The 13,348-nt window shown below is 40.2% G+C and overlaps 1 protein-coding gene and 1 pseudogene across 1 annotated transcript in view; both read left to right on the top strand.

Annotated features, from left to right (window-relative positions):
* Nucleotides 1-5,574, top strand: part of LOC140940288 (uncharacterized) — a 6,041-nt gene extending 467 nt beyond the window's left edge. The window contains exons 1-2 of the mRNA XM_073389213.1: nt 1-271; nt 4,356-5,574. The exon at nt 1-271 is cut by the window's left edge and continues 467 nt beyond it. Coding sequence (XP_073245314.1) covers nt 1-271; nt 4,356-4,672 — 588 coding nt within the window. The 3' untranslated portion in view covers nt 4,673-5,574. The remainder of the gene's footprint in view (nt 272-4,355) is intronic.
* Nucleotides 5,575-6,995: 1,421 nt separating this feature from the next.
* On the top strand, nt 6,996-7,834 carry LOC140942093 (BTB/POZ domain-containing protein KCTD21-like; annotated as a pseudogene).
* Nucleotides 7,835-13,348: the final 5,514 nt, after the last annotated feature.

The following is a 13,348-nucleotide window of genomic DNA, read 5'->3' as shown; positions in this document are numbered from 1 at the left end:
GGCATCTTGGAAGAGCTTCGCCATCCACCGAATCAGCCGTTTAAGGACTCTACAATCCTGTCAACTGAGCATAAACAAGTCTTCGTCAACGATTGGCTTAACGAAAAACTGAAGAGTGGTCAGTCTGACTTTGTGCTGATTTACCGCGCTTCAAGAGACGGGTGGAATTCATCTAACTTTCACGCTCATTGCGACAATAAGGGGCCAACTGTTTCCGTGGTAAAAAGTGGAAATTATATTTTTGGAGGCTACACTGAGCAGTCGTGGAATGGTAAGCGCTTTTGAATTATTTACCGCACTTAATGTTAGCTCTATTTTAGCCATTTTCTCGGATCCTCTCCGAGAAGTAGGAGCGCGAATTCCTATCCGGACAGCAGCTGGTAATTGAGTCTTCACCTTGTAAGAGGAGAAGCCACCGGATAAGTTGCTGCTGTGCAAAATTATTTTTGCAAAACAACTTTTTTTAAACTGAATGCCAGGGCAAGAAAATTGCGTGAAAGTCAAAGCCCTATTTTGAAGGCAGTTAACACACACTCAGACAACACACACGCACACACGCAGTTTCTGTTTTGGCTCAGAGAGAAGTATGTTGTAAAGAAAAACTGACAGTCAAAACGAGGAGAATAATAAACCTCTCTACCACCCCCATGCAGAACAGTTCAGGGTGGGTGGGTGGGTAAGTAATCTAGTAAAATGCCTCACTAACAAACGACCAACGAACAGTGAAATATGATGGGCAACTGAAGCTGATACTGAGAAGGTTCGGTTTTGCAATTTATCCCTTTGAGCACATGCACGTCCAAAGAGGGTAAATTATCACTGGTTACACTTACTTTAAATGTTTCAACTTTCAACAATGTGCATTTTTCTCGGAATTTCATAACTTGCAGATTGTTTTGCTTTCTAACCATCCTTTTATACAAAGACCAAATTTTCTATCAAGATTACTTCGATTCATAGGGATTTACACAAAATGGCACATCTAAGATAGCGGATGGTTTCAGTTCCTTCTTTAATAGCAAATGACATCATCGTGACATCACTGCTCTTGTTAAAGATTATTAATGTGTTCGCCAGCTTTACAATTTTATCAGTCACCATGTTATTTAGGTGTTCTTCGCTCTATGGCTACGTTAAAAGGAAAAACTGGGGAAATTTGGGTTCTCCCAATAAATTAAACCACGCGACTTCATAATGACGTCAAATTGCGTTATTGTGTCAATCAGGGTGTACCTAGATGTTAGAAATGATGAGTAAATCATTCTGCGTAATGTTGGTGACTGTATCATGAGCGGTTTTCAAGATATAGAGGGGGAGGCGGCATCCGAAGGCCCCCTTTTCCGGTCACAGGAGGAAAATAAAAACCGGGTCCGAACTTTTTACTGTTGTATCAAACTTTTGCACTGGCTCTTTCTTCAGCTTCTAACACGGAAGTCTATCACGTTCTGTTCAGGTGTTCGCTTTGTCAGTTGTATTTGGAACCAAAAACTTTTTTTTAAAACCTCTGGAGATCTTCGTAAAAGTTGCCTCACCCCTCTCCTATCAGACCATTTTACCGTATATTTTCCTCACACCCTACTCCCCTAAGTTGTTATGGTACGGTGGCTAACGAAGGTTTCATTTTCGCGGTCGGTGATCTGGCTAAGTGCGTCGGTGAATGGCAACCTTTGTTTCTCGAACAATAGAGGCACTTTAGCTCATAACTGTAAAAAAGACCTTCAAAGGCCGGGGTGAAAATCTCTGTCATTGTTAACTCAAAGTTTGGGGATAGTTCAGAGACAATGGTTTGACGTGAAGCTTTGATTTAGTAATTTGTAAGTAATTTCTTTGCTAACGTTAAGTTCAAAAGAAGTGTAACTGATGTAATACTATTAAAATATGAAAGAGACAGCTGCGACACCACCCATTTTAAAAGGGTCGTATTTCGAACTGTTTTTTTAGCTCCTAAACACAACGTGTTCAAAAAACCTCAAATGAGCGATCGATTGAGCAATAAATTGATTAACTGATTTATTGAGCTAATGCAAAAATTATATATATATCGATCAGTAGCAGGGGGTGGGGAAGGCGACAGTATTGTTTTCCACCTACGTTTTTTGACCCACTCCATCTGCCAGTGTGACGTGACATAGTAACGGGCAAGAGCCTCGGGTCGCTTGTGCAAATTAGCAGGGGATACCACAGTTATTAGGACGAGCGAAGTCGAGGAAAAGCTAAGAAGCGAGGAAATATCGCTATGTATCGCTTATTTGACCGAACGTGCCTCAGCTTTGGTGTTGCTATAATATGCTAACGTCAACCGTTTTGATATTGTGTGTTTATTGTATAATTTTGTTAATTTGTTTTGCGGCCGTTTTGCGGGATCGACATCAATTTCACGGGACCGGCAAGGTCATCAAAACTTAAATCCTTTTTCACTCTAAAATAGGCAAGGTCTTGTCTCCAGAATAGGAGGTTCCATTCACAGATCACACATGTTTATATTTCATCTATTCTTTTGCTAATTAAACCGGGCTAACTTCATATCAATCCTTTCAAGTGTGGGCCTCTGTTGATTTCCTAATTCTCCACCAAATTCAGTAAAGCTAGTTCGATCGATTATCTATATCGATAGGCCCGTTGAACCCGAAATAATGCGAAATAGCTTTGAAATACGCGGTTAAGCTAATTTTCCTCAAATGTATATTTGAATTCACGATAAATACAGCTCCACCAGCTTCGAACGGCGTCTTTCATGTCTTTGGCAGACTGAAAAATGGTTTTGATATAACAAAACTAATTACGGTGTTACGGTGGTGCAGTGGCCAAGGAGCTGCTTGCACGTGCAGATAAACCGGGTTCGGCTCCCGGCGACGCTATTTTCTGTTTCTTTGTGCCGTTTTTTCTTTCTGTTTAGTCTTTGTTTTTTAATCCTTAGTTTTCCTTTTGGCCTGTTTTCCTTTTTTCTTACTGCTGACCCTGCTGAACATGCACTTTGGATCAATATATATTTTACGCTTAAGTCCGGAGTTTTATTTTGGAAAAGGGATTTCAAGAGCTCTTGATCTGTATACTGGCCAAGCTTACGGCCCAAAAAACCCATAAGCTCTCAACACATGTCCCTCCTCTGAAACAGCTTAATTTTTTTCAGTGTTAGTTGACGTCATGACAAACAACACACAGTACACCACAAACTGTACTAATTTACATCCAACACCCACCAGTGACCCACTGGCGAAATTTATATTCCCTTTGGTACATCGTTATAATCATCAATATTATTACCCTAAAATCTCCACTGGGTTTGCCCACAAAAAATAATTAAACAAAACCTTTTATTGGTTTTCGGGATTTAGTTACAAAATTACAGGTGTATGCCCAATACAGTACTAAAAGGCGATAAAGCAACAAGATTCAATGCTCACAGTCTCTCACGAATATCTATATCATTTAGCTTCCTCTTTCAACGCTACAGCTAAGCGAACTTTGAAAGGATTGATATGGGGTGCCACTAGCTCTGAAGAGCTGAAAATACGCTCAATGTAAAGTATAATTATACATCCTTTGATGAACCTCCTATTGCTGTGTCTAAATTCCTCAATCTTGCTGTGCACTGGCCCTGAAAAGTGTGGCCGGTCGGTATGATTGCCCGTAAAATTTGCTCGACGATAGAAAGGGATCTTTAAAATTCATTACACCACCGGACGCTTCACTCCAAAAAAGTTCTTAAGTCTAGTTTTCTATAACAACAGAACCTTAAAATCTCCAAATCCAGGAAATCGGAACCGTATTTCCGTGATAAATTGGAAATTTTTATCAGTCTCTTCGATGAACACTTTAACCGCCATTTTGAAAGTGACTGACGAGAGACGTGACGTCATACTGGTAGACGGACTGAACCACCGATTTCCTTGGAGACACCTCCCCTCCCCCCGATCAGTAGTCAGTTAATATTTACAGCCAGAAAAACAGAATACAGCACTATCCCTTGAGTAACAGCAATCGTTTTTCCATTAGTTAGCCTAAACAGGTACATAGAATCGAATAGTTATGAGCACCAGTCTAGCTATTTTGGTTTCTAAATAGGTTTATATTTTGTGGACAAAAAAATTTTGCAGCTTTATCAAAAGGAGGCTGCGAACAACAGCAAACGTCATCACTGATGAAGGGATCGGATGGGTTCTGAAAGCTCTGCTAAACTTTCAACAAATTGTAGTAAGGAGGAAGTTACGGCCTATTTCTAACAAAAATCTAGATTTAAAACCTGTCTTGCATATAATTTTAGGCTTCCAACAGGAATGATTCAGATCACTTAGGGCCAAATTTTGTGTATCAAAGAACTAAAAAAAACGAAGCATATTTGTTTCTAATTTCAGTGGCTTCTGCGTGGACAAGTTGCACCGAGTCATTTTTATTCAGCCTTGTGAACCCGTCTGGTGCTGGACCAACCAAGATGCCACTCAAGGGGAATTACAATAATTATGGAATTTACTGCGATAGTTCATACGGGCCAACATTTGGAGGAGGCCATGACCTGCACATTGCCAGTGGAGCAAATGCAAATTCAAAGAGCAAAAGCACTTTAGATGGTACTTATCAATGCCCACCCAATGCAATTTCTACATCATTCCTTGCTGGTCAAGAAAGGTTTCGTGTCAGTGAATTGGAAGTATTTGTATTTAAAGCCAACTAAGATGGGAATTCATGCTCTAGAATGAATGCACTTTTTTTATGAAAAGGTGTTGAGTGGGCATTGTCAAGTATTACATTTTGACATATCAATTTTTCCCTTTTTTGCTCTTTGCTGAAGAACTCGCCAATAAATAAACCTTTACTGAGTTTATCATTGTAGTACTGAGCTAAATCATGGCACAAAAAACGTTGATTAACAATTGGGAGGTGCTAGTGTTTAGAGTTAGTTTCTTACATTCCAAAAAATGAAGAAGAATGGCAAATTAGCTCAACATTTAGTCGGACCATAACATTAGCAGGGGCCTAGCTACGATTTTTTAAGAGTTATGCACAGGTTTCCAAATCAGCTCTGCACCTCTCTCAAATTTTTTTCATGAGGCTGACATGCCTTGTATTTCAACTTTCTGGTCGGTAACCGCACGGTGAGGTAGTTATCTGGCTTGGTCTTCAGGTAGCGCAGTTAAGTCGGCTTCGCGTCTAGGGAAATCGAGGATAGAAACACTGTAATCATGATTGTTGATACATGGCAGAAGTTAAAACGGGGACACGTAAAAAATTCCACTATTTTTTCTAACTCGTATACATGTACTGTTCACTCTCTTTGATTTGTTTTTCTATCAGTTTGTTTTGTTTCCGGCGACACTTTTCAGGTACGCACATGCGTACTTGCATACAGGTAGCTAAGCTCCTGATTAAAGCTAAATTTACAGGGAATAGAAAGAAATGCTTCGTCGTTATTATAAAAAACGCCAAAAAATAACAGAATAGACACTGTAATAAGGTCACAGATAGCTCTTTGCGTTTACACCATGACGTTTTTTACAAAACGGTTGTGAATGTATAAATAACTTAGTTGGACACCAGGGGGTGGTCAAGAGAGTTCAGAGTTTGTTAGTAGACTGATGTTGAAATGGACGGATTTGATTGATTGGCGTTTGACCCGCGTATCAAAGTAACTGTGAGATGAAATAAATTTGTATTCAGAAAGTAAACTTGGATACTGAAAGCAAATAGAGAAACTGACATTTTTAAAGGATGATAGTTTGAGCCAATTGACTCAAGCTAACGTTTCGTAACCTCGGCACGACAAGCTGATTTAGCCGAGAGAGAACCGCAGGGGCGGACAAAGTTGAGCGCAAGGGGCAAGGCAAAGGGTAAGACCCGCTTCTTGTATATGTCCTTACCTCGCGTTTGTTCGTGGTGAGTAAAAATGTTACGAAAATCAGAGACAGAAAAAGGCCGAGACGTTAATTCCGCGCTGAAGCACTCGTATCTCTGATCCATCCGTGCATGCGGTAATGCATCGAAGAGACTGTTTAACCCTGCAGGTTTATTTCCGTGATTGGTTCTCAGTGCTACAGGTCCTTTTGCTATAATAAACCCAAGAAAATGAGATAGAAATTCAAGAACGCGTAAGCGCAGCACCTTTGAAAGTAAGAAAGGCTAAATAAGCAGTAATCTACCTTAAAAGGTTGCTATTTGCCTACTGATCTGATTTTCTACACGGTCACCCAGCCAAAATTTCAGTCCAGGAGGTTCATATTGAAATTCTTAGAGTAAGATCTCAGACGCTGCCTTCCGGCGTTCTTGGCATACGCCCCCATGAACACGAAAACCTCCCCACGAGCCAAAAAACCCTCAGTTTTATATTTGAGTCTCAATGCATTTGGCGCAAAAGTACATCATTTTATGCCTTTTTACGTGGTCATTCGAAGGTCCATCAGCGGTTTGTAGGACAGAGGCAGTACCTTCATTTCTCTTAAGACCCGGGGCGGGTATTGGTCCGACCTCCTGCTCAATATATAGTCTCAATCGGTAGAGCGCTAGCTTTAGTGCAGAGCTAACCCTGTCGCAGTAAAAGATATGTATAGCTCAGTTCAACAGCAAAGTGGCGAAAAACAGGGCTTGAGAGCCAGCTTCTGAACTGCTCTGGTTGGTGTCGACCACGACCAGTTGAGTTGATTCTTACTCTTACCCAAAGTTGGATACTTTACAAGATAATATGCTGATTCAGCTAATGCTTAGTACGGTTTTACTTTGAGATACCTCTAGATAGCAAGAAGAACATGTCCTAGACCTGCGCGGTTACGTCATTATGTGACTAAACACATCGGTTTCTGCGTCTTTCAGCAAACGTTTCCAAGAAGGAAATTCCTTGTAAATTAATATTTTTTATCTTATCAGACAGTTAGGTGCAAAACCAATCTATAGCCATGAAAGGCCCTTTTTATGAGTTACAGTCCCGCGCCGGCCATTCTCGGTAACAAATTAAGCCGAGTGGCTCTTGGGACGAGAATGCGCGCAGGCGTTAGCCTGCACATCCGATGATCAGTGGCTTTACACTTCTTCTTTCGGTATGTCATGGAATGTTTCATGGAACGTTTTTAAAAAGACATTACTCGGTCCCGTGCTGCGCTGAACAAGATGTCTGCAAAAGAATAAACAATCCAGGCAGCAAGCTTTGGAGTACTGGAAGAGGCTGTCGAGTTTATGAAAAAGGCACACGAACTTCATGAACCAGCAAGCTCTTGATCTGCGCAAGGAGAAAGAGGCTTTCGAGTCAGTTGCGAAGAAGCTTGACTATGTCCACTTTACTTCCACCATCAAGCTGAACGTTGGTGGTCAGTATTTTACTACAAGCGTTCAAACACTGACAAAAGATAAAGGATCAATGCTACACGCCATGTTTTCAGGCAGATTCGACACAAAGCCTGCTGAAGACGGATCTTACTTCATTGATCGCGATGGAACTCACTTCCGGTATATTCTGAACTACCTTCGAACAGGGTATCTTCTTATCCCAGATGACAAATTAATCCATAAGGAGATACTCGAAGAGGCTGAGTTCTATCAGCAGTGTATTCGTGGAATTGTTAATCAACTCCACCCTCCGCCGTTTTTGGGATCCAAAATCTTGTCAGATGAAGAGAAACAATTCATTCTGAACAGTTGCCTCGAAGGTCAATTAGACCTCCGTCATTCTAGCTTTGTGCTGATTTATCGTGCCTCAAGGGACGGGTGGGAATAAATCAACTTCCTTGCCCATTGCGATAATAAGGGACCAACTGTTACCGTGGTCAAGAGTGGGAATTATATTTTTGGAGGGTATACAGAGCAGTCATGGAATGGTAAGCACTCAGTTATTATTAAAAAAATATTTTAGTCCCTCTCTCATTGGACCCTGCAGAAAAGAACATGTTTGTTTCACATGTTTTGTCTCCAAAAGATGGCTTCTGTTGTATTAGGTCATGTACACAGATTGTTTTGTCTCTTATATCGCTCCCTTTGTTGCGTGTTGTTGTGAGTTGTTACACAAAGTTTGTAACCAGTTAAACTTCCAGCATGACTGCCATTCAGTCAACGGCCTTTGATCTTACCGCTTTTCAGCTTTCCATGATCGCCCCAGTTAAGAAATCACTCAATCATTCGAGAACTGCAGCGAGCATGCGTGAAACGTGCTAGGAACAAAAAGTTTGTCCTCGCAGCGATTCGACAGTGTGAAACAATTGGTCTACCCTGGCTCCAGAAGTCCGTTCTCAAACTACCCAGGATAAAATATACCTCATTTCCACGCGAGAAATCAGTTCAGAATCTGAACTGGGTCGCCGATTGGTTAGTATAATAAATGCTCCCACGTCCGCAGGGATTTAACGATGTAACAGGGGACTTGATTGGCTTCATCTAAGAACTTCACCGTATGAGACTAAAAACCGGTTTCGATGTTCATAACAACCAATATAATCCCGGAGATCTCTGCTTTATCGTTTTCTTTTGGAAGTGTGGCTAAGCAATCTCTAGCTAAACTATGAAATGATATATTAAGATAGTAAAATTTGTAGTCAACAATAACAGTTGAAACTTGTGTTGCGGCAAACAAAACCATTTTTCAGAGACCAAGAACGTGGCTTTACTAACTTTGCTGTTACAACAAATGGGAAAATGGTCTTAAAATGTGAGATCACCTCACGGAGTACTCCTGGGAATTCGTGGTTGACGGTGTGCCGCCCGTTTCTCCAAATCCTGACCCGATTTCAGACCCAAAAATGTAATTTTTCTCACCCGTTTTCAGACCAGACCTCTAAAATCCATACCCGTTTTCAGACCTGGCCTTCAGGCAGAAATTATGTTATCATTACCTAGATTAGAGCGCAAACAAAAAAGTTCTTCAAATTCATTTCGAAGTGGCATATTTTTCTCTCTTACTCATTTGGAATTGCACGTTCATACAATCCCGTAATTCCCTCAAAAACCATACGTTATTACAGACCAAAATGGGCAAAGTGTATACCGTCCCGTTTTCAGAGAAAAACGGCGCAAAAATCCTACTTGATGGGGCGACACATACCTATATAGCTTATATAAGGGAGTACTCCCCCCGGACTGGGCTTGCACTGAAAGAGAGTATATGTAGTAGGACCCATAGTTCATTTCCCTATCCTTTTTATGCCAAGAGATCTTATTTTTATAATTCTAATGATTTATTTCATTTAGCATAGAGAATGGAAACCACTATGGAAACGTTTTCGAAACTTACAGAAACCAGTGTACGTGATCTAGTTCTTAGCTCTGCGAAGAAAACGCGCATGCTCGATCCTATCCCAACACCTGTTGTTGTGAACTGCCTGGATGTGTTACTTCCGATCCTAACAAAACTATACATCACATGTCTCTAAGTTAGAGGAAAGGGCTGTATTCGAACAGATTTGGTTTGATGTAGAAAACTGATGAACATTGATTCACATATGACTGTTACAAGACTCATACAAACATAGTGTGCTCGTCGTACCACTGGATAAAGATAAGAGATGGATCAGGAAGGTCGCTCGAAAATTCACGTCCTCATATTACTAAAATAGGGTAGGAAAACAGGGCCACCCAACGACTGTTTTCTGTAGAACATCTGTTCGGAGAAGCAAATATTGCCTATCTAGAATATTCTATTGCTTAAGAACGGCTATCAAATTCTAGATGACCGTTCCATTCATGTACATTTTTCGAAGCTTATGTAATCAATTTCTTACAATTTTCTGAAGTTTAATTTTTCATATTTCACTCCCCAGGTAACGCTATTTTTCGAAGAAAAAAGAAACCTAAATTTTCGGAATCGAAAATGTCATGGAGAGACGAATCAGAAAAATTTTCACTTTCGTTAAACGAAAAATTGCATCTAAAATTTTTGCGAAAATCATCTGAAGCCCTTGTAATTTCGAAAAGGCTCAAGTTGCCCTAAGATGACCGAACAGATACAAATGTTATAGGGCGCGCGCCTTGAAATGCATTTCACAGGTCTTAGCTAGTACTGTCTAGATAGCCTAAAAAGTGTCTTTAAAGTATTAAGGGTAAACTGTCGCAGGGTGCCCCTGAGGATAACATGTCGAGATAGCGAATCACAATAGGTGAAGTCAATTATTCACTGTTCACGCCTTCTGATGTCCAAAACTGCCATTAAAATTGTTCATGAAAACCTTTTCTTGATGTTTGGAGGAGGGAAAACTTAAAACGGAGCAAAAAAGTCATCTTCCTTCTGTGTCGATTAACATTCAGTTCCATACTTCAGAATGACAAAGATACATTATAATTCATGCATACACAAAAAGTAGAGTGATTCTCTACAAAGGAAGGAACCGCATTGACTATCAAAAAATATCGATTAGGGTGAAGCCCTGAGAATACTGATTAGGGTTAAGCACTAATCAAATGAATGCTAATTAGGATTAAGCCTGAAAATAGTAGGTGCTTTCCATTTTGCCAAACCAACCAGTTAGAAACCAGTGGAATTATCAAGAGACCAGACACCAGAAGGTGTAAAATGGGCTACCATAAAACCTAGACTAGATAGAAATTATGTATTGTATGAAAACAAGAAGTTTACCACAACAGACAGCTGACTGCGTATGAAAGGAAGAAGTAACCCTGCTAAACCCATTCCCATGCCGGATACCGATACCACCCCAACCCACGGGTCTCATTAAACTGTTTGAACTGAAACTATAAATAAATGAAAATGATAATTGATGGTCGATACAAAGCAAGCTAGGCGGGTGTACCGTGTGGCGCGAAATTTTTGCGGTCGTTTATTTTTGCGGATTGGGCATTTTTTCTGTTTCGCGGAAACTAATTTTTTTCGACTAGGTGTTATGAAGCAAGAGTGTAGCGTAATTGTGAGATGGCGTGATTTTACTCCTTTTAAACTTTGTGGTTATAGTAATAGTCTCCCTCGTCTGTCAGATTTTACTGATTGCGGGGTTAAACATTCGAAGTATTCAATTAAATTAACAACATAACTGAGCGAAAGAGAACTTGCTGACAGATCGGATTAAGAACTAAAGCTTATAGATTCAAGAAAGGCACGATTTCGTGTAGTGTGTGAGTGAGCCGGAGTGAGCCATTGTACTGTGAGGATTGAAGCTGTGAAATAAACCCTGTTTTTGCTTAAGACTGTGATATCGTGAAGAACAGCCGTACGGCATTCACGACAATGGGACACATTGCTTTTTCTTGCTGAGAATTAATTTTCAAAAAGTACCGAGTATCCATCCCCAGCATTGATAATATTTTCGTTCTTGTTAAGTACGTGCAATCAGGGTGTAACAGAAATACAGATTTTCAAACTTAACAGTACTACGGTATGTGTACATTATGTAAAACCAATTCATTGTATACGGTTTTTTTTTCTGAATTGAAGAGGCGAGTTGTAATTGAACAGACACGATTTTTTTGTGCTTTTTTTTTGTGTAGTAAATTTTAGTAAGAGTATTTTTAATACTCTGGAGTAAATTTTTGCTGCAAAAATGTTTTCGTTAATCTGGGAGGGGGGGGGGAATTATTTTAAATTTGCGTATCGCTGGAAAAATCGCAAAAGTCGTAAAAATTAGAACCCGCAAAAATTTCGTGCCACACGGTATCTCTAGTTTATCTGAACTTTTTTTTGTTTTGTTGACAACTTGTCTCTATATTTGAGGAAAACAATAAAAAATTTCGTCCCGTTCGTAGGAGAAAAGCTTCAGCGCATCTGAAATTTTCTTAAATCGCGTGCACAATACCAATGAGTTGTAGTTAGAGCGGCGCACACAGTTAAATTGTCTAAACTGAACCCACCTGGTTCGACATGGACTGAGTTTTTAAGTTGTTTTTAGTTTGTTATCAGTAGTATTTTTATACACTGTTGGAATTTGCTAGATGTCCTTATAAGATTTTGCAAATAACTAATGTAGATGTGTAGATGAACCGTCCGGGTGAAAATGAACTCATTCAATGTTTTTAACTATCATAGAAGGGACGTCTGTCCACAGGCTAGCGCGTGCATAAGATAAAAGTGTTCGTTCCGGAGGTCATATATGGCGCCAGGAATGGGCTCCTCAGTGGCGCTCTTATCCCGGGGGATACTCCACACAATAAATACGCGATTACAATAATTGCATAAATGATGATAACAACAGAGAAAGATAAAATCGATGAAATCAATACAAAAATTAAATGTAGAAGCAAGGATACTGTTACCTAAAAGCTGGCTTTTGAAGTACTGAATTCTTCCATAAGGCTGTTGAGTTGATCAAAAACACTGTTGAATTTCACTGATCCAGTTGCTCGTAATAAGGAACAGTTTGAGTTTAACAGTTAATTCGGGCGATTCTGTTGGCGCTTCTAACCAAGAGAGGATAAAGGAGACAGAGAAGGCATCCCCCATACACACCCTATTCCATAGGTAATTTGTCTCGAGTTATTTTTAAGACCACAGATACCAAGGGGGATTAGACAACAGCCAATCACATAGCACGAATGTGTTCCGCGTGGATGACCCACGTTCAGAGCCACGCGTCCTTCACGAATTGACGCAGAACAAAATGGCGGAAAACGCGGAGAGCGATATTGCTATTCGTTTTGTCGACGAAAACGACTACAGAGAGATTTCTGCTAAAGCTGTGTCAGCGAAACGGAAATTAAAAAAAGAATCGCCCTTCCTCTCTTGTATGGAGCTAACAGTAGTGGAGGGAAATCCTTAACACACTGAATATTCTCTCAGGATCATTTACAATTTACAGTTTGAAGAGAGCAATTTCTGGTTTGATATTTATTCTTTTATTAGTCTTTTATTATGCAACAAAAATAACACTTGGCGTCTTACTTGCTTTATTGTATAAACGACCCGTTTCAATAGACCGGCAAAATTTCTCATTTTATTAAAGCACTGAGGCTACGACAACTTCGAGTAAACTGATTTTACGGGTTGTCAAAGAGTCCAGCGATTCCCTTTTCCCAGGTGAGCGCCGACTCATTTCGCTTCAATATTCGGGAATGCTCTCGATCTCTTTACGCTTTCATTGCCTTTCGCCCGACATGCTTTGCACGACGTTTAGTCATGCAAAACCTCCACGAATCATCCACGCAACGCGCGAGGTAACTTTATTCCGATTCTAAAAATAACTCGAGACGAATTACCTATGGAATAGGGTGTGTATGGGGGATGCCTTCTCTGTCCCCTTTATCCTCTCTTGCTTCTAACTCAGTAGGTAGCTCACTTACTGTACAAGGTTTCCTGATAAAGACTCACTCGGATGAGTTCGCTTGTAAATGGGTCTCTCGCATAGTATCGTACATTTGTATTCGTATGCTTCCACCGAAGATAGATTGCTAATAGTTTTGAGTCGCTACGAGCTCCTCCGAATGTACTCTGCTG

The sequence above is a fragment of the Porites lutea genome, chromosome 6, assembly GCF_958299795.1.
Source record: "Porites lutea chromosome 6, jaPorLute2.1, whole genome shotgun sequence".
Lineage (NCBI taxonomy): Eukaryota > Metazoa > Cnidaria > Anthozoa > Scleractinia > Poritidae > Porites > Porites lutea.
Note: the sequence above shows the minus strand (reverse complement) of the source record. Positions and strands in the feature narration are given on the sequence as shown.